Source organism: Megalobrama amblycephala, linkage group LG14 (assembly GCF_018812025.1).
Source record: "Megalobrama amblycephala isolate DHTTF-2021 linkage group LG14, ASM1881202v1, whole genome shotgun sequence".
Lineage (NCBI taxonomy): Eukaryota > Metazoa > Chordata > Actinopteri > Cypriniformes > Xenocyprididae > Megalobrama > Megalobrama amblycephala.
Window position 1 is genome coordinate 46,808,126 of NC_063057.1, and position 27,915 is coordinate 46,836,040.

The following is a 27,915-nucleotide window of genomic DNA, read 5'->3' on the forward strand; positions in this document are numbered from 1 at the left end:
GTTTTATTAAAGGATTATTTCACTTTCAAATTAAAATTTCCCTTATAATTTACTCACCCCCATGTCATCCAAGATGTTCATGTCCTTCTTTCTTCAGTCGAAAAGAAATGAAGGTTTTTGATGAAAACATTCCAGGATTATTCTCCTTATAGTGGACTTCAATGGAGCCCAAACGGTTGAAGGTCAAAGTTACAGTTTCAGTGCAGCTTCAAAGGACTTTAATACCAGACGAGAAATAAGGGTCTTATCTAGAGAGATGATCAGTCATTTTCCAAAAAAATTGAATGCATATGCTTTATATAAACAAATGATCACCTTCCAAGTGGTTCCGCCAAAACCGCACTTTCGTATTCTTCAAAAAGCTTGTACTGTATGTCCTACGCCTTCCCTATTACTTCCCTTACGCTTCTACTTGCGGAAAAAATGGAACTGGCGCTGCGTTCGTTCCGGGAGTGATAAGGCTGTGGAATTACAACATAGTGAACATTCAGCACCTTTGGAAAAATACACATGTAGTTTTTTATACCTTCTTACTGCAATATAAATTCAATAACATTGGCAGACAGTTCCAGTATCCAGTAGGCTATTCTCTTCCCCAACCAACTGGACAAATGCAGAATGAGGAGTAAAGTTTTGAGTTCTGATGTGTAAATATCAAGAACAATTTGATGACCCCTTTAACACACACACACACACACACACAAAAAAAAAAAAAAAACGAACAACAAAGATACTGATGATTGCACAATTCAAGGGTGTCCAATCCTGCTCTTTGAGGGCCACTGTCCCACCGAGCTTAACGCCAACCCCAATTAAACACACCTGAACCTGCTAATCAAACTCTTACTGGGCATACTACAAACTTCAAGGCAGGTCTGTTGAGGCAAGCTGGAGTTTTTCCAATCCCAAAACAGGAAGTCTGCTGAAGGAGACACAGAGGACTGAGACTTTGAAGAATAATTTTAATATTTCCTTTTTATTTGCAAGTTTTAAACATTCAGTTTGTATCAATTATATTCAATAAAGTAAAAAAGAGTGAGTTACACTGATGATTAGGCAGCATTGTTGATGTAAAGAAAATTGTGAACTAGTAATTGTAATAATTGGTTACACATAAGTGACTAAGAAATCTGTATTTACTATTTGATCCAGTGATTACATTCATGTTCTCTTTTTAGTGAATGGAAAGCAGAGATCAGAGGTGTGAAAAGAACCCGAACACGTAAAAGTACAGATACCTTACAGTGAAAATGACTCCATTACAAGTAACCAATTCCAATACAATTTGAGTAAAAATCTTACCCCCAGTTTCACAGACAAGGCTTAAAGGATTAGTCCACTTTCAAATAAAAATATCCTGATTATTTACTCTCCTCCATGTCATCCAAGATGTCCATGTCCTTCTTTCTTCAGTCGAAAAGAAATGAAAGTTTTTGACTGCCTTCTACAGGTTTGAACTAAATTGTCATAAACAATATGCTAGTGCAAGTATATAACAATTAGTTCAAACTTTGACCTGTGGAGGGCAGTAATACTCTTAGCAGTGTCTACACTGCTGGAATTCTAATAGAGAAGAAGAAGAAGAGAGCTAGTTCAAGATGAGATTTTTAGAAAATGACCGATCGTTTCTCTAGATAAGACCCTTATTCCTCGTCTTGCATCGTTTAAAGACCTTTGAAGCTGCACTGAAAACTGTTATTTTGACCTTCAACTGTTTGAGGCCATTGAAGTCCATTATAAGGAGAATAATCCTGGAATGTTTTCATCAAAAATCTTAATTTCTTTTCGACTGAAGAAAGAAAGACATGAACATCTTGGATGACATGGGGGTGAGTAAGTTATCAGAAAATTTTAATTTGAAAGTGAACTAATCCTTTAAGCTAGTCCTAGACTAAAATGTATTTTTGAGCTTTTTTAACTCAAAGTAACTTGCACTAACAGTGCCATTGTTTTATCTCAAGATGTACACCAGTAATGTTTTTTTTTCTTTCTAATGAACGTTTATAAAAGCACTTAAATGTCCTAATTGAACTAAGGCCTCTAAGATCTGATTTTAACAGTACTTAAGTATTTTACTCATACTGAATGTAGGCTCAAAGATGCACTTGTCCTCAACACCTTAAAGACATGCCAGTGAAAATAAGAAACAAATGATTTGTAAAATGAGATATCATGTTTATTTTCTCAAGTCAAAATAAAACTGAACACCTCAATATTGCAATAAATCAAGGTCAACACAACAGCCTCTTAAACGTCTACAAACTCTCAAGTCTCAGTTAACCTCAACTTCACAAAAAGGCCATGTCTCTTCGATATAAAGGATAAATAAAATAAAGAAAAAAATTAATTAGTCAAAGCCTTCTTGCACTGGATGTGCTGGTTTCTGCCTCATCACCAGTGCGGTCATGACCTCGTCTCTTAAACACCTGCAATTCAGCAACTACCTGCTAATGCTCTCACATTCACCTAAAGTAACTTTCTTGACTAGTTTGGGTGAGTAAAGGCAAAATGCACAATATATAGTACTGTACCTTCAATGCCCTGTAGATGGCGATATCGCTTCTCTATAGCAGAAACAAACTGCTGCAGAAAAAGTTAGGTGCCATGCAAAATATGTGTAACTGCATTACTCAAATGTATTGGAGTAAAATGTACATTTCAAAAATGTAGTCAAGCAGAGAATAAAAGTTGCAAATATCTTCGATACTCAGTAAAACTACAAAGTATCCAAAAAGAAATACTTTACTCCACTGGCAGAGATAAATCAGGACAGTAAATCACTGTAAAAGCATAAAACTCAACAGCAGGACCACAGTTTTGTCTCACTTTTTAAGGTTCATATTTAGGAGCAGAACATTCACTGTATTGTGGGGGATTTTCTGCAGGATGAAGAGGCATGGAAGAGACGCTGACCAGAGGAACCTGCAAAAAAAACAGGTGTGCCATCAGCTTCACAGGTTATTTATTGATAATACTAATCTTGAACATAGTGTGTGTGTGTATATATATATATATAATCAACACTAAACACTAATTTGTATCCATTTTACACAAAGTCCAATTAGACCGGGGCTACAAGCTTCTCTTACCTCTGACTGGTTAAGATTATGTGTCTGATGGGACTGTGGAATTACAACATGGTGAACATTCAGCACCTTTGGAGAAAAGCACATGTAGTGTTTTATACCTTCTTACTGTGATATAAATTCAATAACATTGGCAGTTCCAGTATTACAGGTTTATAGACAGAACTGTATTTCAAATGGAAATGGAAAAAGGGAAAGTCTAAAATTCTGCTGAACAGGGGTGCGTTTCCCAAAGCGAACTATGGTTGCAAGTTCCGTCGTTACCAATAGAGTTCAATGGGACTAACGACCATGGTTCACTAACGATGCTTTCGGGAAACTCACCCCTGTTTAGGTGTGGAAACTTGTGCCTTTGTGCTGATTTTTGAAACTGAAAAACTACCCATCTTTCTGTCAATCTGCAATGTCCTAGCAAGCACCCAGAACACCGTAGTGGCCACTCATCTTCTAGACCTGAACACATGACTCACCTGAGAAGAACAGCAGGCGTTGGCTTTACAGGCAAATGCTGACAGACAGATGGAGATGATGAACTCAAGGAGAGTGAATACCAAAGTCACACCAGATATCCCCAGAAAGAGTGTCTGAAACAAACCCAAACAAACCACTCATGATTAGCACAAATATTAATCAAATAAATGATAGTTAATCACACTGGTATGCTGGCTGAAATTGCAGAATGTACAGGTTCATATGGTAATATAACATAAACTAGACTGAGTTTACAATTAATGAGTAATATCAATGCCTTCTTATGTTGTAAAAGATCAATAATAGTAGGAAGTCTCTTAGATCATTCTATTAAAAGCCAGTAAAAAAAGGGAACGGACAGGTTATTTCAGATTACAGCTAGACTTTAACAACTCTACTGACAACACAGTGATCTTATAGTAATTACTAAATAGAAGTGAATAGAAAAGTTAACATACCCTATAGTTGACCTCCAAATAGGAACAGTCATAATCATAGCAGTAAATGTTCAGTCGTCCTACGGACAAATCCAGTGAAAGTATAATAATGGAAATGCCTGCAGTTATAGCACTTATGATGCTCATTCCAAGTGAACCTTTCACCTATGGGCAGAAAACAATAACACAAAACAAGTTAATAAGTTTCCAAGCACTTTACCTAATGTGTTAAAGCAGATCATGAAACAATATACGGAGCACATATATATTTATACATATATGGAGCATTTGTCTGAAAGACAAAACCAAAATTTTCTTTTAGCCAAACCCATTTCAAACAAGGTTATCTTATTATATTAGTGTTACCTTATAGATAATACCTTATAATGCCTTGAGATGTCTCTTAACCTTTTAAGACCTGAAGGTTTTTTAGAGTTTTTTTTTTTCTGAGCGACACACAAAAAAGTAAAGACTCATTACTCCGTAACTGTAGCAAGGAGAGTCAAAAGGTAGGTATCATTTGGTAGAACACTTTTTAGAAAATATAAATTACATTACATTTGGACATTTTCAGGCTGAAAAACTGCTGACAAAAGACAAACACTGCATGAAAAGAGCTGTATCCGGACAAATATGGGATGGGAAATCCTTGCTAAACTTGAAGTTTCCCAAATGTATGAGGCAGACTGCTTGGAAAGGTAATATGCGAATGTAAACTCTGTAAAACTTTCAGAAACCTGATGTATGTGGATGTATACAGGAATCGGTGAAAGTTTCCTAGGAATTCTCCCAGCTAGCTGCGAGGAGTGGTGGCTGTGAGGTGTGAAGGGTTTTCATATGTTAATGACTCGCAGGAGGTGCTGGCTTTGTTTTCATAGCCAGGTCTGGGAGGGGGGTTAGCCATTGTGTTGAGTTGCACTACACTATTGTTGCAGCTAACGTTGCATTCGGAGGAAAAAGTGGACGGGAGATGAGTCATCTTTAGCCGTTATTGGCATATTTATTTTTTCTAGCTGCCGACACATCAGTCTCACGGTCAGACGGCTTCTTTTTCTTTTTTCAGTAAGAGAGAACCGTAAAACAACCGGGACAAACATAATAATGCAAACGCGTCTTCTGTAGCTTATACTTTAGTGCCCCCTTGTGGCTTACACACATGCATAACACAGGACAGTATTACATCAATATACAACTGAGGACATAATGAACATATTATAACACATTGTGTCAGTGTTGGGGAAAGTTACTTTTAAAAGTAATGCATTACAATATTGCGTTACTCCCTAAAAAAGTAACTAATTGCGTTACTTCGTTACTTTTTATGAAAAGTAATGCGTTACTTTACTTTTGCGTTACTTTTTCTCACCAGGGCTGGGCTTGCTTGTTTGTTTGTTTTTTAATAACAACAAAAACATTCTAATTTTGGCAAAAAGGCCCTTTCACACCAAAAGTGAAATCAATAAGCCTTAGGCTGAAGGAAAAGCATATTTACACCTGTACAGTAGAGGGCGCAGCTCAAACAAATCTTTCAGATGTGCTGCCGTTCTGGATTTAAGAAGAATAAGATACAGTAGAAGGAAGTTCTAGTTCTTATTTCTAAATCTAATCTAAAGTATTTTTTGCTTATTAGTATGGTTGAATTGAAGGTCAGCAGCAAAGACATTGGTTAATAATTGAGATTAAATACATAAAGTATATTTGTGTAATTTAATATAGTTAATTATTACAGGTTTGCAAAAATTCTGAGATTGCATTTCACTGTTTTTATTCATTTTGAGGAATACTGAATGATTTCGTGCAAGTGAGATGAGTAAATGCATGTTCACATTTAGTCTAGAACTACAATAACCATCATTGCTTACACAGCGCACACAATATCTCTGCACTGTATTCCTCTCAACATGGGGACAACATGTCAGTCAATAAATGTGAAAAAGTAACTTGCATTACTTATTTGAAAAAGTAACTTAGATATTTTGTTGTAAATTGAAAAAGTAATGCGTTACTTTACTAGTTACTTGAAAAAGTAATCTGATTACGTAACTCAAGTTACTTGTAATGCGTTACCCCCAACACTGCATTGTGTGCCTATACTAGAAAACTAACTACTCTGGCTTTGACCGTTCATCCTGGATCCCACACACTTCAGAGGAACACAAGCGGTATGCTAAAATGACTGAGAAAGCAACCACAAGGGCAGCCAAAAAAAGACTGGAAGAACATGAGAGTGAGTACATTATGACAGTTGAGTACAGTTGAGTGAACTATTGTTTTAAGTTTGATACATTTCTGGGTGTTTTTTTAGTGGTTAACACAGTTGCTGGATTCCAGGTCCAAGGTTGTTCAAACAGATGCAGAGAGAGAGCTTTGGCAGACTGCAACGGTGGAGCTGATGTCTGATGAGGAGGATGCCATTGTTGACGGAAGGCCAGTGTGGATTGTGAGGTCTCCATCTCACAGGAACCCACAACTGTCAGAACTTTGTCAGCAGCTTCAGCGCAGATTGTAAGCAGACATGTGCTACACTCTTTTACATCATCAGCGTGTTAAGGCTAACGGAAATGGACATGATGGACCTTCATTTCTTGAACTTTAAACTGCACTGGCTTTGCAGTTTTAATAACTGCACCACAAATTGCACATTTGTTCACTTATTCTCTTCTGTTTTGTCTTATTCTTACTCTGTATACTTATTAGGTTAGATTTATTTAGTTTCATATTCTGCAACTTATTTTTTTTATATTCTTTGTGTTTGCTGTGTTTGGTTAAATTTTAAATACTTTGCTGTGTGTACATATTAAGTTAAATTTATTTAGTTTTATATTCTGTAACTGTTATAATATTGCTTGTGTTTGCTGTGTTTGGTTAAATTTTATAAAAGTACTTTTTCCCCTGTACAGGTCCTATATAGTTTTCTTTATATATTTAATGCTTTAAGTGTTTGGTTTAATTTTAATTAAAAGAAATTCTAAATCCATTCTGTTTTCCATTTTGAGGGGGTTGGGTTGTATAGTGGGTGGGGTGATTAAGGTTTATAAACATAGCTGGCCAAAACCAATCAAGTCACTATGCTATGAGGGCTTGGGTTGGGCTAAATGAAAACCGTGACCAATCAAATACTAGTATCAGGAAATTGACAGGGTGCTGTCTCAATAGTTTTCAGGGTTTTGGGTGGGTTTTTGTTTAAAACAACCAATCAAAGTTGAGAAAAAACACCAATAGGGACAGCAGAGGTGTGTCAAGGTGTGAAGTGCAAAGGGCTCTTGAGGTGTGAAAATGTCTCCTGACAAAATTCTTGAGTGGATTACTTGCATGGCAAAAAATGGCTGTATGTACCACAGTAATATCCCTTCACCAGGATACATCCAAATTGGTATCATTACGGAAGTATCCTAACTTGATGGAATTCGATGTATACACTCTAGTAGATACGTCCGAAAATCAGTGGTGTATACAGGAGTTTCCTAGTACGGATACACCTCTTTTCATACAGTGAAAAAATTTATATTTTTATAATTTTTAATTATTTTTTTTGTTTAACATGGAATAACTCAGGAAGGCAATAAGATCAGAGAAAAAAAATATTTTTGGTGATGCTCTCCTACATGTGAGCTGCATCTGGTTCAAATTTTGTGGCATATAGTTAAATAAAGTGTTATTCATTTTTTCGCAGCTAGATGGCGCCCAAGGACGGAAAACGCCTCGGTTATGTATATAACCTTGGTTCCCTGTGATGTCACTGACCAGGAACCATAGAGCCAGCCCGAAAACACTCTCATTCAGCTTCTGAAAACTGAAGCAAATCGCTTACGGGCATGACGGGAGTATGGCAGGGTGACGCAGCGTCTCGTTCCCTATTCAGGGAACTAAGGTTATATACATAACCGTGGTGTTCCCTTTCAAGGGAACTCGCGCTGCGTAGTCGCTATGGGAACAATAATCCCAACGTCGCCATATGAGCAAGTGACCGTTTGTGTGAGGCCGAAGTGCACAACTCACAGTAACACCTGTGCCCCTGGAGTGGAGCCGAGGTCAAGTTCATAAAACCTCACAAATGTGTGCGGTGAGGACCAGTCTGCCGCATCACAAATGTCATTTAGGGAATGACATCCCTGAAGCCTTAGAGGCAGCCATACTCCGGGTCGAATGAGCCCTAACAGCCAATGGTGAAGGCTGTCCAACTGACTCGTAAGCAAGTGAGATGGCCTCAACCACCCACTTGCTCATCCTCTGCTTGGATGCTGGGAGACCCTTCCTAGGTGCTCCAAAACATACAAATAGCTGTTCAGCTTTTCTCCACATGGCAGCTCTGTGGACATATGCATCCAGTGCCCTAACCGGACACAGCAGATTAAGCTTTTCCTGGTCCCATGATGCCTCTGGTGGAATATGGGCACCCAGCACAGTGCCCTGAAGCGGAGCCCCGGCAGGGAACGATTGGCATGACTGCAGAGAGAGCGAACCACCCTCGGGTGACATGCGGGAAACTACTGCTGAGGGAAACTACCTGAGGGAACCGAAGACAAACAGGCACCGTAGAGAGAGATGAACGGCATTTGCCTCTGGAGGGGACAAACCTCAGGATCCTGACTGCTCTGGCATCAGGATTTCCATTATAATATTAGGATTTCAATTAGCCATTATGCACCACACTCAGAAACATATCAGCCAGTATCTCGGGTTGCTATTTTGTTTAGTTTTAAGGAAACTATTGAAAAATTGTGATCCCAGACCGCTACTACATACATTCAAATCACACTTGACTTACATACTGTTAATATTAGCAGTGATTTCTAATCTATGATATTGTCTACCCCACCCTGTTGTCTCAACCTCTAGGTGCACGTCCGAATTAATTTTACTCGCATCAGCATGTCCGTCTCCAGTTTGTTGTCGTTTGTCTTTGTTCTCACGTTCCGTTTTCTCATTAGGTTTGTGTCCGATTCCAGTCCGTCGTTTGCTAGTACTTTTTTCTTTGTCAGGTCCAAGTTTTTGTGTCCATTCCTTGTTCCTCTGTTATAGTTTTTGTTCCGATTTGTTATGAGTCGTTGCACACAGACTCCCTCACGAATATTTCCCAAGGACTACCTTTTGTCCACACTCACACTAGTCACAGATAGACCCCTTAACACCCTTTACATCAGGTCTCACTTCACTGACACACACACGTTACTTTTTCAAAATTCACCACTTTGCCTCTGGAGACCATCAGTCCCCCGGTTTTGACTATAATTTTGAAACAGTCTGTGAAAAACCATGTTCGTATGTTGGATTAAATGGATTAATTGGATCACCATTTTCGCCTAAAAAAAAAAATTTTTTGCCTACTATAATTTTGGGTAAATGTGCAATATAATCCAATTTATGTGCAAGCATGATCATTAAAAAATAATAATCAATAAATACCACAAGAGTATCACACCACAAGGGGCACTGCTGTGTCAGCACAAAAGTACACAATCATAACCTTTGATGAGCAGCTCTACTGCAAAGTTACTTCACTCGCACCATCAAAAAGAGTGTGAGGATATTATTATTCTCTTGGGTGGCTTTCATGTGCAGATGAACATTTCAACACCATCTTGCTGATTCTGGACTGAGGGACATTCTTGAGGAAAGTGGTCTGTCCGGAAAGAACACAGCTGAAAACATAATGAAGGGAAAGGGATGGAACGGTGTAGCCCGTGCACACGAACTTGCATTTGAAGCGCTTTGGAGAATACTGTGGCCAATCTTTCTGCAATGGGTGGATGACAATGATAGCACAATAGACAACAGTTGCTTTGAGTTGGCAGACGCACTCTCTGAAAACATACGATGTGGAGATATTGAGGCAGCTGCAGCATGCTATGAAGATCTTGTTCTGAAAGTTGGAGAGGTTCAAGATCTCCTTGCTGAGTTTGACAAGGCTAATGAAGACAAACCAACATTTACCTTCTGGCGACAATACATGGACCTTGTGTCTATTCTCCTGGCATTCACACGGGCACTGAGATGTGGTGACTGGAAGCTTTACATGTCGGCCTTCAAGAGCATGATGCCCTGGTTTGCTGCATATGATCACACCCACTACACAAGATGGGGTGCTGTATTCATAGCAGACATGGAACATCTGGCACAGACGGCGCCACGGGTCTACCAGGGCTTCCTGGTATCATCATATTGGTTCCCCGTACATTCATGCATTGTTTCTGTGCAGCCTATAACTGTTGCTTTGTCATTAATGTTAAACAACAAAACACAGCTTTAACACTGATTAATCAGTTTAATTTATACAGCGAACACTATGCATGTAGTGAAATTATACCTAATTATTACATTTCTGTACCTGAATACTACAATTAGATCTAACTTTATATGTAACTGTACTATAGTATTTATTAATGTTTTAATGTGTGTATTCTTATTTTTACTGTCTGTTCGCTTGTCTTTGATAATGTTTTAGTTAGGCTAATAGTTTTTGCTGTGGTATCGAAGTACTTAAAGTGTTCTTTAAGTAATAAATGAAATGCAAAGTTACATTTGTCTCAAAACCCCTATTTTTATTTTATTTGCTGATCTGAAAAATGAGCCACAAGTTACTCGGAAACCGTGATATGATTCAAACCGTGATTTTTGAGATTCATTGCACCATTACAGCAAATACTAGTCAATTCATAAAAATGGGTGTTGGCTGAGTGACCAATCAACTAATATCTTTGAAATGCGTTGACGAACTGAAAATTCTTTTGACAACTTGATGGTGTTTGGACCCCTGAAAATACAAAGCGATGTCTACATACCAAACACATACTGGAGGTGCCTTTGCCATGGAGTGCATTTTCTGCAGCAATGCTCAGTGATCCTGCGATAATGTACTGAGAGAAGAGATAAAGGAAGCTTCAGTTAGAATATTTAGCTTATAAAAGACAGAACTGTACTTAGTTGTGTAAAGTTTGCTCACGATAAGAGATCCCCAGTAAGGAATACCACTGGAGACAAAGATGGATATTGCACCGACTGTACACACAATGCCAAGCAGGAGAATCAGCAGGCCGATCATTATCTGGATAATCTGAGTAAGACCAGAAAATGTATAATATATATATATATATATATATATATATATATATATATATATATGCAGGTTAATGTTATATATATTGCAGGTTAATGTCTCAACAGTTAATGTTTGTACTACTGCTTTTTTGGATTTGTTCCTGTACATTTCCTCCTTCACACTGACAGACACATATGATAATCAATTATTGAAAGATTTCTTACCCCAAGTGCTTTTGGTTGTCCTTTCAGAAATGCCTGAAGTCCTTGAGGAAGTGAAGCTGCCTGTGGGACATGAACATTCACTGGAGCATTTGTCCCTCTTTCAGCTGGTGCCGTTTGTTCTGATGGCTGAAACTGGATGACCAGCGTCCCAGAGTTTGTGGGTATGACGGTACTGGACATTCTTGTTTCTGAATATGAGATTGACCTGTACAAAATCACAGTTAATCAAGACATGAAAAACCATGTGAAGAATAAGAATATAAAATAGATTTTCATAAATATTCTTACCTGTGTATTTATTAAAATATTTTATGTTAACATACATTATTGTAATAAACAATCAGTGGTCTTCATATTCTGGAAAAACGTATGCAGTTAATGCAGTCATGTCACAGAATTATTGGTAACTAGAATAACTTTTTACAGATATTATATTACAAACAAATCTTGTTTAAACTGATCTACAGCATTTAACAATTGCATTTACAAAAGTGCCCAACTTATAAATCCATGAATTACTAAATAAAGGAATAAACTACTCATTAATAAAATTTGCAGACATATTGTAAAGATAGTAATTTGTGTGAAGGTAATCAAATGAGATCTATTCTGTTTTACTAGAAAAAAGGTTGTTTTTCAGTTGTTTTTTCACATTTTGCTGTGTGTTTTTATAGTTTACTCCTCTGAGAAAACACATCCTGTGTTATGAAACTGTTTCCCAGAATTAAAGATAAGTGGGTGGAGCTCAGATGGTTATGAGGGGCAGCACAGCTGCCCACTGTTTCCAGGAAATCAAGCCTGAAACTCCACTGTAATAAATATTACCATTCATAATAATATGATTAAATTAAATCTTACTTAATTTGGCTTAGTTGTATTTTATATAACCTGCATGCTGGTTTGGAAACAGGCTTGTAAATAATGTACAAAAAATGATCAGCACAGCCGTACCGTATTTGTTGTTTCTACATTATTTAATTCACTCAAACCACTTTATTCAAAGATGATGAAGATAGAAAAGAGTTTTTGAAGCTTTTCTATTATTGTTAGTTTGTATGGTAGAAATTGAAAATGGTAGAATGGTAGAAAATAATAGAAATTCTTGTAAGACTACTGAGAAAATGTCTTTTTGGTAAGACGACTTACATTTATGTATAATTTGAAAAAAAAAACAGCAGCTAACATCAGTGTCCTTAAATTTACTTAGAAAATGTTTAACAGGGTAGAATTTCTGTGTTTTGGTTAAAGCAATTAATCTTTCCTTATTTGTAATGAAAAACTCATAATGTAAGTAACACTTTCCCAGAGTCATTAACAAATTTGGCCCAGTAATCAGTAGTGCAAGACTTACCTCTAATATGCTGTTAAAAATGAAGTGAGGAAGCTGGATCTATATGCTGATTAAAAGCTGTTCAATAATCCATGAGAGGAAACAGCAGGAAGTCAAGGAATACAAGCAACAGCCGATGCGAGACAATGGCCAACACAGGACTAAAAATACTGGAGGGAAAACAGGGAGAACTTGTGCCAAATTAGGGCGGGGAAACAGTAGAAGAACTACAAAGACCAAGTGCAAGACTACTGTAAGGCCCGCCTAATGGGTCCAATGACGGTTTCCCACAGGACAGGGAAGGTTTAAGCGTGTATGTCTTTTCAGCGTCTCTATGAAGTTCACTTAATTTCACTCGTTTAATCTGACTCCAATTTCAAATGATTCTTACACTTAGGTTGTGTTTCCAATTAGAAATTCATCATTAGTTATGCATTAGTTTAGATATTTGATGATTCTGGATATTCCATATTTCAATTGTTCAGTCATTAGGGACCCGATGCCGCACAGAGATACTCGCCCCGGGATTTCGCGGTAAACTCACGGACATAAACTCGCCAGTCTGATCTTCGTCAGAGGGTGTAATAAGTTGGCTAATACCTTTAGTCGGTTGCCTACTGCTCACTCGAACAAAAGTGTATTTTAATTTAGCCACTTCCATACAACTTGCTAAATCAGTGGTAAACAGAAATCAAAAGGTCTTCAGATGAAGTGCCTACTGCTCCTTCATTCATGCGCCTTCAGTTTGTTTTACCCTGGACACAGATTTACGGTAGCATTAGCCTCCCATAATTTACTGGTAATAATGATATCAGGAGAATCCAGAGTAAATCAAATATAACATTTTATTTGTCAAGTAAAAATATATCATGCCAATTACATTACAATTAGACAATTAGAAGCCAATTCAGAAATGTTAAATGCATAACATCGATTACTCAAAGAAATGCATATATACACAGTGATGGGTGAATGTCTTCAGACATTCACCCATCTCTGTATGGGGGTTCTGGTTACAGAAGGTCCCACATGACTGCTTTGCTCTTTACCTTTTATACCAGAACCAGAATAAAAGGGTTGTAAATATTTACTATACCAGCACCTGTTTTGGGGGAGAGAAGTGGGTTTTCACAAAAGGCACCACCCAAAAGAGGACAGAATTTTCCTTAGTTTTCAATCTTCTTCATAATTCTAGTGACTGCTGTGAAATTGAGACCGTTTTACCAATCGCACTGAGACAAATTAAATGATACCAAACATGAAAAAGGAAAAACAATAGATACACAAGTTACATTATATGTTTTGAATAACTTTCAGTGACTTGAGGCAGGGGGAAGGAGAGTTTGTGTGTGTGTGTGAGGGGGGGGGGGGGGGTGTTGTCCTTTTGGAGTGGGGGCAAGGCGTTGTCCATTGCTACTTCTTTGAGATCTTCTTTCCAGATTAAAGTTTTATTACTTTATTGCAGGACGCTTTATCTCAGTTTTTGTTTAGCAGGAAAATCAAGCCTTACACTACAAAAGGACAGGAAATCATGAACAATACAAAATACTAAATAAAAGACATAACATTAGTGCAACACATACTCCTCAATCTCATCATAATATATCTCTGAGAGTTAAACATCTGACAAACTAAAACCAAAAACACAGGTATTCACTCAGCTGGTGTTTATTGACAAAACGGCAGTGGTAATGCAAACTGGTGAGCAGGTGATTCAATGATAAGAGCACAGGTAACCGACAGTCACACTTAAGCTAGTGTTGTTCTTCTTTTGTAGATAGGATCATGCGACACACAGGCTGATTGCTGGTCACAGGAATAACAGTGCGTAGAAGATGACAAAGGTAAGTCTGCATTCAGGTAGGTAGTCGGGCAAGTACACTCTCAAGTAGAGATTTATGTGACTTTATAGGGAGCTTGATGGAACTGACAGGTGCAGCTGGTTAGAACTCGGGTGATTTTAGTTGTTCCAAATAAACTACAACTGTGGAGGAAAACTGTTCTTGTAGATCAGCTTTCAAAACAATAAAGCATGTGCAGGAAAAGCTTATACCTTCGCTGACAATTTGTCTGGTAAATTCCACAAAGTAGGTATTTTTGAACTGTTATTGGATGTCAAATTGAATATGGCAAATGCTACGCCCCCTGTGGTATCGTGAGGGGAACCTGAGAGAAGGGGCAGAAAGAGGGCCTCTGGTTCATGTGCGGTTCTCTAATAAGCCACACCAGCTTATCTCTTATAAACCACACCGCTTATTGCTTATAAGCCGGTTTGTGTACGGCATGGGCTGTGGCTGACAACAGCCTTCAGTAAACAACCTTTGCTGTCAAAAACTCCTCATCCTTGTCTGAGAACGCTACAGTATTATTTAAAGTAGAAGCATCTAGAAAATTAAGACCATCTCTTTTAAGTGAATTCATAAAAACAGTTTTATGAATGTAGAACACACGATTTTTACTGGGTAAATAGGTAAAATCTGATCAATACTAAATGTACAGCATATGTAAGAACTCCTGCTTTTGACAGAAGATCTCTACCTATAAGGGTCAGGTCAGGTCCAAATATTGAATTTGTTTTTTTTTTTTCAGGTATTTACCAAAAGATATTCAGTACAATTATAGTTGTATAGCTATGGTGGGCTGAAAGTGCACTCTCCCAGGTTTAATTTGAGAGTATTTACATCCAAATTGGAAGAAGGGTTTAGGAATTACAGCTCTTGAGAGTAGCCACCCCCCAAGTAATTTGACAATTGAATCAAAAGCTGTTTCATGGACAGGTGTAGGCCATTCCTTCATTATTTATTGATCAATTAAGCAATAAAAGGTCTGGAGTTGATTCTAAGTGTGGTATTTGCATTTGGAATCTGTTGCTGTGAACCTACATCATGCGTTCAAAGGAGCTCTCCATGCAAGCCAAACAGGCCATCATTAGGCTTCAAAAACAACAGTAGTAGATGATCGCAGGATCATCTCCATGGTAAAGAAAAACCCATTCACAACATCCAGCCAAGTGAAGGACACTCTCCAGGAGGTAGGCGTGTCATTGTCAAAGTCTACAATCAAGAGAAGACCCTACCACCCACACTGGATAGACGGTACTTGGGTACTGCAAGCAAGTTTTCAGTGCTCGATCTCAGAGTACGGGCAGGGACATAGGGGATAATCATTTCGCAAAGGTAGGAAGGTGCTAAACCATGACGAGCCTTAAAAACTAGAGTAAGAATCTTAAACTGGATGCGGTAACTAACAGGGAGCCAATGTAGTTGCTGTAAGACAGGGGTGATGTGAGCTGATTTTTTGGTAAAAGTGAGGACCCGAGCAGCTGAATTCTGAATGAACTGCAAGCGATTTATGACTTTTTTGGGTATACCATAAAGCAAGGAGTTACAATAATCAAGACGTGAAGTTATAAAAGCGTGAACAACAGTTTCTGCATCTTTGAGATTTAGTGAGGGCCTTAAACGGACAATGTTGCGAAGATGGAAGAAACAGGACTTGACAAGCTGATTGATGTGGGGTTCAAAACTTAGCCTAGAATCGAACAACACACCAAGGTTTCGAATAGTGGAAGAGGGTTGAACCAGGACACCGTCAATGTTAACAGAAAAATCATGTTGGGTGAGATCAAGGGATTTAGGGGCTACCAGCAGAATTTCAGTTTTTTCCATATTCAACATTAAGTAGTTTTGAGCCATCCATATTTTGAGATCGTGTAAGCAAGATGTTAAGGAAGGGGGGATGGGGGGATGGGACAGAGTTAGGTTGTACAGTGAAATAGATTTGTGTGTCGTCAGCATAACTGTGAAAATTAAAGCCATGGCGCCGGATGATCTGACCTAGGGGAAGTGTGTAGATTAAGAATAAAAGTGGACCAAGGACAGATCCTTGAGGCACTCCACGGGAGAAGGTGACAGAATGAGAATTGAATTTGTCAATGCTAATGAACTGTTGCCTGTCTGTGAGATATGAATTTAGCCATTTTAAAGGCGTTTGTGAAATGCCGATTGCAGACAATCGGGACAAAAGTACAGAGTGGCAGACGGTATCAAAAGCTGAACTCAGGTCCAAAAGGACCAGAATGCTGAGGACACCAGAATCAGAGGCGAGGAGGAGGTCATTCACCACTTTGAGAAGAGCAGTCTCTGTACTGTGGAGGGGGCGAAAACCAGACTGAAAGGGTTCCTGCAGATTATTTTTGTCCAAGTGAGTCAACCACTTTTTCTAGGAATTTAGACAAAAAAGGGAGATTGGAAATTGGTCTAAAGTTACCCAGTACTGTGTCATCAAGGCCAGGTTTTTTAAGTATAGGGGTGATCATGGCTATTTTCAGTCCAGGTGGTACATAACCAGTCATAAGGGAACTATTTATCATGTGGGTGATAGGTATAATGAGGGAAAGGAGAAGGTTTTTGAGTAGATGTGTTGGTAAAGGATCTAACTGGCAGGTGGAGGAGTTAGAGCTCATAATCAGTTGTTCAACCACAGATGTATTGGTGAGAGTAAAGTTAGAGATTGGGTAGGGTATCTGGAAAGTAGAAGTTTCTGAAGGAGTTGAAGAAGAGAAAGATTTATAGATATTGTCAATTTTGTGTGTAAAGAATGTCAGAAAATTTTCACAATGGACAGAAGAACCATTAAGCAGTGGAGATGGTGGTTTAACAAGTTTGTTGATCTCAGAAAAAAGGGTCCTGGGTTTACACTTTGCTCTGTTTATAATATTAGATAAGTAAGTAGCGCGTGCAGTGTTAAGGGATTTTTTATATTGTGATATAAATTCAGTGTAGAGGGTAGCATGGGCAGGAAGACAGGTCTTCTTATAGAGATGTTCAAGGCCCCTAGCCTTCGCTTTCATTAATCTGAGCTCTGGGGTGAACCAGGGGGAAGAATAAGCTGAGGGGACAGTTCTTGTCTTTAACACTCTGAGGTCTGAAAACGCGCCGGCGCGTTTTGCAGGTTTTTTTTCACATTGCAGCAAAACAGACTTAAAATACTCCGTCATTTTTTGTCATAGAGACATAAGTAATATATCAATTGAAACTATAAAATATCTTCTTTTATTTGTATACACTCAGAGTAAAAACACAATGTTGTGCTTTTTGTAAAATAAAGAAAACTAACATGATGCGTGATTTCTCCTCTCCCTCTGAACGAAGTCCAATCTGATAGTTCTCAGAAAATGAACTGTAACTTAGTGAATACTAATCACAGAAAAGTTAAACTTATGTCTAAAAAAACGTTAAGATGTCAGGTTTTAAATCATTTAAATCAAATCGAAAACAAACCTTCTGTGTTTATGTAATCTGTATGACAAGAGAGCCATGTCAGAAGTCCGTGATTCAGCTCATTATCTGCTAATGCGGCCACGCCCACGGAGCCAGCGCTATTCAGACGCAAATTCAGAGGCAATACATGCATTCATCGTCTCAATCGTGTATTTATTGTCTTGAAAAGTGTTTATCTGGATGTAAAAGTCATGGTTAGGGAGCTCTAGAAGACATGCAGTTAGTTCCTGTTTTCTTTTCTTCTACAGATGAATTTTAGATGAGTTTTTGTTTCTTTAGCGCCCTCCGGCTGCAGTATGAATTGGAAACTCCATTCATGGAATAGCCTCTTCTTCTTTTAGATGAATTTGTGGACTAAAAATGCACAGAGAGCGCCCTCCGACTTCAAGGATGAATTGAAAACACCAGCGCTCGTAGTAATGACAATGAATATTAAATAAATATAACTTCTCTGTATAGAAAATTGACATAAGCATATGAGAATCCAATATTTCTCCAAATGTGCATGCTTTTAAACTAAAAGCCTATATTCAGACTCTTTGCATCACAGAAATACATTATATTTTAAAGTATAATATAAAACCATTACTTTATATTGTAATAATATTTTTCTGTATGTTTCATATATCATGATGAGCTTGAGACATCACAGAAGGTTTTTTTCACAGCCTACCTGACTGAAATGCCTCATTAATATGCAAGTCATTTCAGCTCATTACTATCCAATTCTTTTGTCTTCTCAGGTGAGAATGGCCCATTTTTCAGTGGTGATTCACGCCTCCATGCATACTATGTTTCTTGGCAAAAAGTGTCTTACAAAAACTAAATCAATATATTGTTTTATATGAAGGAGTAGGCAGCATAATTTTTACATAATTTTTAAGTAAAAACTCTAGTCTACAACCTCCAATACCCAAAAGTCTTGTGAACACAGATTTAATATACTTATTTTGGCCTTATTTCAGTGACTTAAGTTTTTTGTTTTTTCAGTAACCACGCATAAACATTATTCCTTCAAAAACACAAACATGTACATACATGTTCCTCACATATTATTGTAGCCTAGTTTGTGCTGAATACAGTGTAATGACACTTTTGTCATTTATATGTTTATGAACAACTGAAAAAAGCACAAATGTCAGGGCATGTCAAAACTTCTCCAGGCCCCAAATCAGCCTCAGACTCCAGAGGGTTAATGGGGCCAGAGCTTCCAAGACATTAGATGTAGCTTCATTATATGATGAGAGAATCTCACCAGGACAACAGAGATTAACAGAGAGAGGCAGGGAGGAAGCAGCAATAGCAGTAGAGAAGTTGTCAGCGTCTATATTTTTCAGGTTTCGATAAGATATTGAAGATTTGATTTTAGATTTGGCAAGGGGGAGAGAGAAACTAAAGTCAATGAGTTTATGATCAGATATACCAACTTCGAGACCCTGGACACAAACATTGTTAATTCCAACAGAGCAGATTAAATCAAGGGTATGAGAATGTAGTAGTATGAGTGTGTAGGAAAATCAATGTGCTGTGTTAAATCAAAGCAGTCCAATACAGTCATAAAATCCTTAGCAGAAGTACAGTCAGAATCCACATGAATATTGAAATCACCAAGCATAATAATGTTATTATATTGAGCACATGCAATAGTAAGTATCTCAGAGATATCAGAGAGAAAGTTAGCATGATGTTTAGGCGGTCTGTAGATCAGCAAAATCAAGAGTGGTGTGGGTCCAGCAATTCTAAACGACAGATATTCAAAGCTAACAACAGCATGGAAGTCGATATTGATAGTTTTATATTTGTTCTTAATCACAGCTGCCAGGCCACCGCCTCTGCCAGTGAGACGTGGTTTAGAAAGATGGTAGTATCCAGGAGGCGTCAGCAGGTTAAGCTCCATAAAGTCATTAGGTGATTGCCAGGTTTCAGTGAGTAGTAGTATGTCCAACTTTCTTTCGACGATAATTTCATTCGGAAGTGTAGCTTTATTGGCCAGGGAACGAGTATTGAGTAGAGCAAAGTTATGTCTAAGGGGCGTATGAGTTTCACAGGAGTATGTCACATCTCTAGCCAGAGGTGTGAGAGTATGAGACATGTTATTGCAACGAAAGCGCTTGTCGTTATGGAGACCCATCATTCTATGTGAGCGTATCACGGGTATTGAAGATGGAGAAGAGGAGTGTTGAATCAGCCAGCGCTTAGGAGACCGATGAATATAACGAGGGCGACGAGAAATTCCGAGGCTTTTACACCATTCATATGTAGAAAAATCCAGCCGAGAAAAACAGTTCATTTGGTGCAGTTGTGACGAGGTGTAAAAAAGCTCCATGTTAAACAAAAAGAGAAAAAGACAAGAGATGAAAAGGGGTCTAGTGACCGCGAGTTTATTTATAAAGTACATTGCCTTGCACAGTTCGAGACGAACAGCACTCACAAAACGCAGCCACACCAAACACTGTTACACGAACTACGTTAGCCAAGCCCAGGGGGGTACGATCGCCAGATCTGTCATGACCCGCGAATTCAAACGTACAGAAAACTCAGCAATGGGCACGGGCAGAGGGCTCGCAGGGAACAGAGGAGTGAAGCCGCACCACACACGTTAGCCAAGCCCAGTGAGGAAAACAAGCAAAACACAATCAATGAGGAAGGGGAGACTTACTCACCGAAGGTATCAAGCGTTAAACCAGACACAGGAAGAGAGATCAAAACAAATAATCCAAACATATGGGTCGAGACACCAACATGTTGTAGTTAGTAGAAAACACGAGTCCAAAACATCCAGACAACCAACGTCGATGACAGGATGGTGATACACAGCTTGAAAACAGTTAGCAAACAGGAAGAAACAGTGAACATTGACGAAAATTGACGATGAGAAGCGGCAGCCACAGTGCGCACAGCGTTCTCTCACCGGAACCGGAAAATGTGTATTAAAGACTGTGTATTAAAATGGTTGCAATGGTTGCAATTCCTGAACCTTTTACTTGATATTTTTGTTCAACCCCTAGAATTAAAGCTGAAAGTCTGCTCTTCAAATGCATCTTTTCATTTTATTCTGGTGGCATACAGAGCCAAAAGTATGAAAATTGTGCCTGTGTCCAAATATATATGGACCTAACTGTACATGCATCAAAAATAAAATATTTCATCAGAAAAAGATACTATCTTCTGTGTGAACATTTATAATTAATAAATACACGATTCACATGTGTCCACTTTACATTAAGGTTCACTTTCACAGGTTATTAATGTTTATAATTCATGAATAAATAGTTCACGTGTGCTCACTTTTTTTAATTAATGTTTATAACTCATTAATAAATGGTTCACGTGACCACCCTACATCACGGTTCATGAAAATTACAGCTTCTAAGATGTAACCTTGAAGGCTAGGGAGAGATATGAAGGTGGAAAAATCCCTCCCTTCTTGATCTTACGCTCTGCAGTGACTTGTGTTTCTGTATGATCTTTCTTGCAAGAAATAGAACATTTGAAAGACAATTTGAACGAGTTTGTCTCTTATGCAGTGAGAATCGATTTTATTTGTTTATTTGCACAACAGTATCTTATCTTGAATAGTAATTGTTTACATATAAGTGACTAAGAAATCTTTATATACTATTTGATCCAGTGATTACTGTCACTAAAGTGCTTTCCTTTCACTAAAAAGAGGACATGAATGTAAAACACTGGAAGAACCCGTGTGTCCTGCGTAAGCATAAAACCCAATGGCAGGACCACAGCTCTGTCCACAAAGATTAATATTTAGGAGCAGAACATTCACTGTATTGTGGGGGATTTTCTGCAGGATGGTGAGGCATGGAAGAGACGCTGACCAGAGGAACCTGCAAGAAAAACAGATGTGCCATCAGCTTCAATGGTTATTTATTGATAATACTTATTATATATAATCAGTCCAATTAGTCTGGGGCTACAAGCTTTTCTTACCTCTGACTGGTTAAGATTATGTGTCTGATAGGACTGTGGAATTACAACATGGTGAACATTCAGCACCTTTGGAGAAATGCACATGTAGTGTTTTATACCTTCTTATATAAATTCAATAACATTGGCAGTTCCAGTATTACAGAACTGTATTTCAAATGGAAATGGAAAAAGGAAAAGACAAAAATCCTGCTGAAGTGTTTTGATGTGGAAAATTGTGCCTTTGTGCAGATTTTTAAAAACAATAGAAACTGAAAAACTACCCATCTTTCTCGATCCGCAATGTCCTAGCAACCACCCAGAACACCCTAGCAACTGCCAAAGGAATCTCATTCTTCGGCCACTCATCTTCTAGACCTGAACACATAACTCACCTGAGGAGCACAGCAGACGTTGGCTTTACAGGCAAATGCTGACAGACAGATGGAGATGATCAGCTCAAGGACAGTGAATACCAAGAACACACCAGTGATCCCCTCGAAGAGGGTCTGAGAAAACACTCATCATTAGCACAAATATTAATCAAATAAATGATAGTTACTCACACTGGTACGCTGGCTGAAAGTGCAGAATGTACAATCCTTGAGGTTCATATGGTAATATAACAAACTAGACTGAGTCTACAATTAATGTGTAATATCAATGACTTCTTACGTTGTAAATGATCAGTAATAGTAGGAAGTATATCATATTCTTCTATTAAATGTCAGTAAAAAAAGAATGGACGGGTTATTGCAGATTACAGCTAACAACTTTACTGACAACACAGTGATCTTATAGTAATTACTAAATAAAAGTGAATAGAAAAGTTGTTAACATACCCTGTACTTGACATCCGAATGAGAAGAGTTCAATGATCCTATAGACAATTCCAGTGAAGGTATAGAAATGGAAATGCCTGCAGTTATAGCACTTGTGATGCTCATTCCAAGTGAACCTTTCACCTATGGGCAGAAAACAATAAAAAAAAAGTTAATAAGTTTGCAAGCACTTTACCTAATGTGTTAAAGCAGATCATATATATGGAGCACTATAAAAATAAAATATACTCGCAAGTGGCAATAATCAGGGTCCAAATATAAATAATATAATATCTCTCTTCAAATATAATAAAAATAAAAGTAAAATAAATGTTCAAATATAATACGGGTGTCTCTGTATGGAACTACTCTTCTATGTACTATTTTACGACAGACAAATAATATTGTCTCTTCATTTTAGTTGGATAGAAATACATTAATTCATGTCAGTTTGACATGTTTTCTGTATCGTGTATATAAAGGTAATTTGGAGATCACCGATTTATTTGCAACCTAATTAGACTACATTAAGCTTTATAAAAATATAATGAATGTTATGCATAGTAAATCCAATTTACACAGATTTTATCTCGTGGACAACATTAGTATTACAGCCTGCGATTTCCATTGATATAAATGGCTGAATATTAAAAATTGCTGTTAGCACCCTTGAGCATCAGAAATTAATGTAACATTTTTGCATGTTTACTCAGAATGTCTAGTTGTTCACATGTGCCAAGTTTTGTGACGTTTGAGCTTTATATTCACAAGATATAGGCCAATTCATGAGTTCACACTTACATTTAGAGTAAAGGTTAAAGTTGCCCTAGAACCAGTTTTTACAAGATGTAATATAAGTCTAAGGTGTCCCCTGAATGTGTCTGTGAAGTTTCAGCTCAAAATACCCCATAGATTTTTTTTAATTAACTTTTTTAACTGCCTATTTTGGGGCATCATTAACTATGCACCGATTCAGGCTGCGGACCCTTTAAATTGCGCGCTCCATGCTCCCCCGAGCTCTCGACTATATTACAGTGCATTTGCAAAGTTCACACAGCTAATATAACCCTCAAATGCATCTTTACAAGATGTTCGTCATGCATGCTGCATGCATACGTCGGATCATGTGAGTATAGTACTTATTTGGATGTTTACATTGATTCTGAATGAGTTTGATAGTGCTCCGTGGCTAAAGCTAACATTACACACTGTTGGAGAGATTTATAAAGAATGAAGTTGTGTTTATGCATTATACAGACTGCAAGTGTTTAAAATGAAAATAACGACGGCTCTCTTGTCTCCGTGAATACAGTAAGAAACGATGGTAACTTTAACCACATTTAACAGTACATTAGCAACATGCTAACAAAACATTTAGAAAGACAATTCACAAATATCACTAAAAATATCATGTCAGTTATTATTGCTCCATCTGCCATTTTTCGCCATTGTTCTTGCTTGCTTACCTAGTCTGATGATTCAGCTGTGCACAGATCCAGACGTTAATACTGGCTGCCCTTGTGTAATGCCTTGAACATGGGCTGGCATATGCAAATATTGGGGGCGTACATATTAATGATCCCGACTGTTACGTAACAGTCGGTGTTATGTTGAGATTCGCCTGTTTTTCGGTGGTCTTTTAAACAAATGAGATTTACATAAGAAGGAGGAAGCAATGGAGTTTGAAACTCAAAGTATGTCTTTTCCATGTACTGAACTCTTGTTATTCAACTATGCCAAGGTAAATTCAATTTTTGATTCTAGGGCACCTTTAAGTGTGTTTAGTGTGCTGTCTGAGCTCAAACCCAGAGTACTCCCCCTGATGTGGTAAGGATAGATAGAACTTAGGTTAATTATCTGGGCCTGCTCCTCCCAAGCTTTGTTAATAAAACATAATTTAGTCATTACGCACCACACTCAGAAACATATCAGCCAGTATCTCCCCAATAAAAAAAAACTATTCAAAAATCAAATTCCTTTGGGTGTACTCACTTTTGTTGCCAGTTATTTAGACAATAATGGCTGTATGTTGAGTTATTTTCAGAGGACAGTAAATCTGTACTGCTATACAAGCTGCACATTGACTACTCTAAAGTATATCCAAGTTTCATTTCCTATAGTATTGTCCCTTAAGAAAATATACTAAAATAGTTGGCGAAATGTGAGGGGTGTACTCACTTTTGTGAGATACTGTATCTGTATTAATGTTTATTCTTAATTTTACAGTCTGTTTCTAGTCTGTTTTTACATTTCTAGACATCCACATATATATAGTAGCGGTCAAAAGTTTGGAAACATTGCCATTTTTAATGTTTTTGAGAGAAGTCTCTTGTGGTCATCAGGCCTGCATTTATTTGCTTAAAAATACAGTATAAACAGTAATATTGTGAAATATTACTAAAATGTTAACAATTTTCTATTTTAATATACTTCAAAATATAATTTATTTCTGTGATCAAATCTGAATTTTCATTAGTCATTACTCCAGTCATCAGTGTCACATGATCCTTTAGAAATCATTATAATATACTAATTTATTATCAATGTTGGAAACAGTTGTGCTGCTTAATATTAATATAACCAGTGATACGTTTTCAGGATTCTTTGATAAATAAAAAGTCGAATAGAAAACTTGGTAACATTTTATTTTAGGGTCTTTTAACTAGCATGCATATTACTAGAATATTGGTTATTAATTAGTACTTATTAAGCACATATTAATGCCTTATTGTGCATGACCTTATTCTACATTCTTAATCCTACCCAATACCTGAACTTAACAACTACCTTATTAACTATTAATAAAGAGTAAATTAGGAGTTTATTGAGGGAAAAGCTGTAGTTAATAGTTTATATGTGTTCCCCATACTAAAGTGTAACCGAAAACCTTTGTAACAATATTACTATTCAAAAGTTTGGGGTCAGTAATTTTTCTTTTTTTTCTTTTGGAAAGAAACTAAATTAATACTTTTACCCGTTTCGGACACGTTGTTCAATCTTACATTAAATAAATTCAGTGCTTGTGTAACCCCTCCTGTTCGAACCGGGACTGCCGGCATTAAGAGTCGGGCACTCTAACAAGGAGGCTAAAGACCACGGTCACTAGAGCACCTCTTGAGATCAGAGGAGTGAGGTTTACACGCACAGCTCTTACTGACCTACGTCCATTACACTTAAAATACCTGAAAATACAAAGCGACGTGTTCATACCAAACACAGACTGGAGGTGGCCTTTGACATGGAGTGCATTTTCTGCAGCAATGCTCAGTGATCCTGCGATAATGTACTGAGAGAAGAAAGAAAGGAAGCTTCAGTTAGAATATTTAGCTTATAAAAGACAGAACTGTACTTAATTGTATAAAGTTTGCTTACTAAGATAGATCCCCAGTAAGAAATACCCCAAATAACAAAGATGGATTGGACTGTAGACACAATGCCAAGCAGGAGAATCAGCAGGCCGACCATTATCTGGACAGTCTGAGTAAGACCAGAAAACAGATACTTATTGCAGGGGTCATAATTAATCACAGTTGTCAGCTGAGCAGGGTTGCCAGAAACCTGCCCAATTCGACAGTTTGTTAATGTTTGTACTACTGCTTTTTTGGATTTGTTCCTGTACATTTCCTCCTTCACACTGACAGACACATATGATAATCAATTATTGAAAGATTTCTCACCCCAAGCACTTTTGGTTGTCCTTTCAGAAATGCCTCAAGTCCTTGAGGAAGTGAAGCTGCCTGTGGGACATGAACAGTCACTGGAGCATTTGTCCCTCTTTCAGCTGGTGCCGTTTGTTCTGGTTGCTGAAACTGGATGACCAGCGTCCCAGAGTTTGTGGGTATGACGGTACTGGACATTCTTGTTTCTGAATCTGAGATTGACCTGTACAAAATCACAGTTAATCAAGACAAGTAAAAACAGTAACACTTTACAATAAGGTTCATTAATTAAACATTAGTTAATGTATTAACTAACCATGAGCAATACATTTGTTACTGTATTTACTAATCTTTGTTAACGTTAATAAAAATACAGTTGTTCATTGTTTGTTCGTGTTAGTTCACAGAGCATTCACTAATGTTAACAAGATTTTAATAAATGCATTAGTAAATGTTGAAATTAACATTGACAATGATTAATAAATGCTTTAGAAGTGCAGTTCAGTATTAGTTCATGTTAATTAATGTAGTTAACTAATGAACCTTATTGTAAAGTGTTACCGTAAAAACGTGAAGAATAAGAATATAAAATACCAGTGTATGTGGTCTTCATATTCTGGAAAAGCTTATGAGAGTAGTTTCCTTCAGTTGTTTTTCACACTCCTCTGAGATAACACATCCTGTGTAATGAAACTGTTTCCCAGAATGAAAGATAAAGTGGGTGGAGCTCAGATGGTTAGGAGGGGTGGCAAAGTTGCCCACTGTTTCCAGGAAATCAAGCCTGAAAGTCAAGATTAATGTCCGCGTGAACCGGAAGATGCAAACGACTTTTCTCCAGTGTTGTGACGTATTTCCAAGTGAAACAGGATATTGAATAGAGGGCAGGGGTTTTACTTTAGCGCTCCTCCTCTCCATATCTCGCTCATAGCAGACGAACGGTTGCAGGGGAGTGGTTTACGCGTTTTCAACCCAAGCCGTCAAACTGACGTCATCAGAGAACTTTTCAGATTTGATTAAAGATTTGATTAAAGAATTTTTTTCTGTGTTTTAACTTGCACGGATTGTTTACCACAAGACTAGCAATATGCACTAACAAATTAAATAGGGTCGATTTTGATTTCATGCCGACTTTAAAATCTATCTTACTTAATTTGTCTTTGTTGTATTTTATATAATCTGCATGCTGGTTTGGACACAGGCTGGTAAATATTGTACAAAATGTGACATAATGACTAGCACAGCCATAACTTTTATTGATTCCACGTTTCAATTCACTTCAAACCGTATTCAGAGATTCTGATGACAGAACACAGGTGAACAGCTTTTTAAAGCTTTTCTGTTATGACTAGTTCAAATACTAGAAATATAATTCTTAATTTTTTTTTAAAACTACCAAGAAAGGTTCTGTCAAAAAAGAACTGACCAAGACTGAGAATGAAGTTGTTGATCAATTCCAGGAAAAAATGTTTAAAATTCAAGCAACATCAACATATGTTGGCAGTATTGGGTCTACAGGCAAGTTAGAGAAGATCTCAAGGACCATGAATGTTTATGTTTATGTTTATTTATGTGGACTTCAGCGAAATCTATTTGTGCAAATATGCAGTCTGTCCATTTTGGGGATCCCACCAGCAGGTAACCC

At 37.6% G+C, this 27,915-nt stretch overlaps 1 protein-coding gene and 1 long non-coding RNA gene across 5 annotated transcripts; one reads left to right on the forward strand and one right to left on the reverse strand.

Annotated features, from left to right (window-relative positions):
- Nucleotides 1-362: 362 nt before the first annotated feature.
- On the reverse strand, nucleotides 363-27,150 carry LOC125245901 (membrane-spanning 4-domains subfamily A member 4A-like). Of its 4 annotated transcripts, none has more exons than XM_048156727.1 (8): nucleotides 26,868-27,150; nucleotides 11,258-11,462; nucleotides 10,938-11,048; nucleotides 10,777-10,851; nucleotides 4,016-4,159; nucleotides 3,557-3,670; nucleotides 3,090-3,155; nucleotides 2,164-2,922 (listed from the first exon to the last, which is right to left on the reverse strand). In XM_048156727.1, exons 2-8 carry the CDS (start codon nucleotides 11,435-11,437, stop codon nucleotides 2,830-2,832), a joined length of 783 nt encoding a protein of 260 aa, XP_048012684.1. In that variant the 5' UTR covers nucleotides 11,438-11,462; nucleotides 26,868-27,150; the 3' UTR covers nucleotides 2,164-2,829. The 4 variants fall into 4 exon arrangements, with proteins under 4 accessions (XP_048012686.1, XP_048012684.1, XP_048012683.1 ...); XM_048156726.1 differs by lacking the exon at nucleotides 26,868-27,150 and adding an exon at nucleotides 12,609-12,915; XM_048156728.1 differs by lacking the exon at nucleotides 26,868-27,150 and adding an exon at nucleotides 11,546-12,581.
- On the forward strand, nucleotides 4,167-6,745 carry LOC125245945. Its single transcript, XR_007179638.1, has 3 exons — nucleotides 4,167-4,692; nucleotides 6,092-6,221; nucleotides 6,326-6,745. It is a non-coding gene; the product is annotated as an uncharacterized LOC125245945 (long non-coding RNA).
- Nucleotides 27,151-27,915: the final 765 nt, after the last annotated feature.

Excerpts from the sequence above, each read along its gene's own strand:
- LOC125245901 (XM_048156727.1), bottom strand. The coding sequence starts at position 11,437 with ATGTCCAGTACCGTCATACCCACAAACTCTGGGACGCTGGTCATCCAG. Across the intron at positions 10,852-10,937 it reads CTTACTGGGGATCTCTTATC|TACATTATCGCAGGATCACT; the intron begins GTGAGCAAACTT and ends CTCTTCTCTCAG. Across the intron at positions 3,671-4,015 it reads ATTTGGAGGTCAACTATAGG|ACACTCTTTCTGGGGATATC; the intron begins GTATGTTAACTT and ends GGTTTGTTTCAG.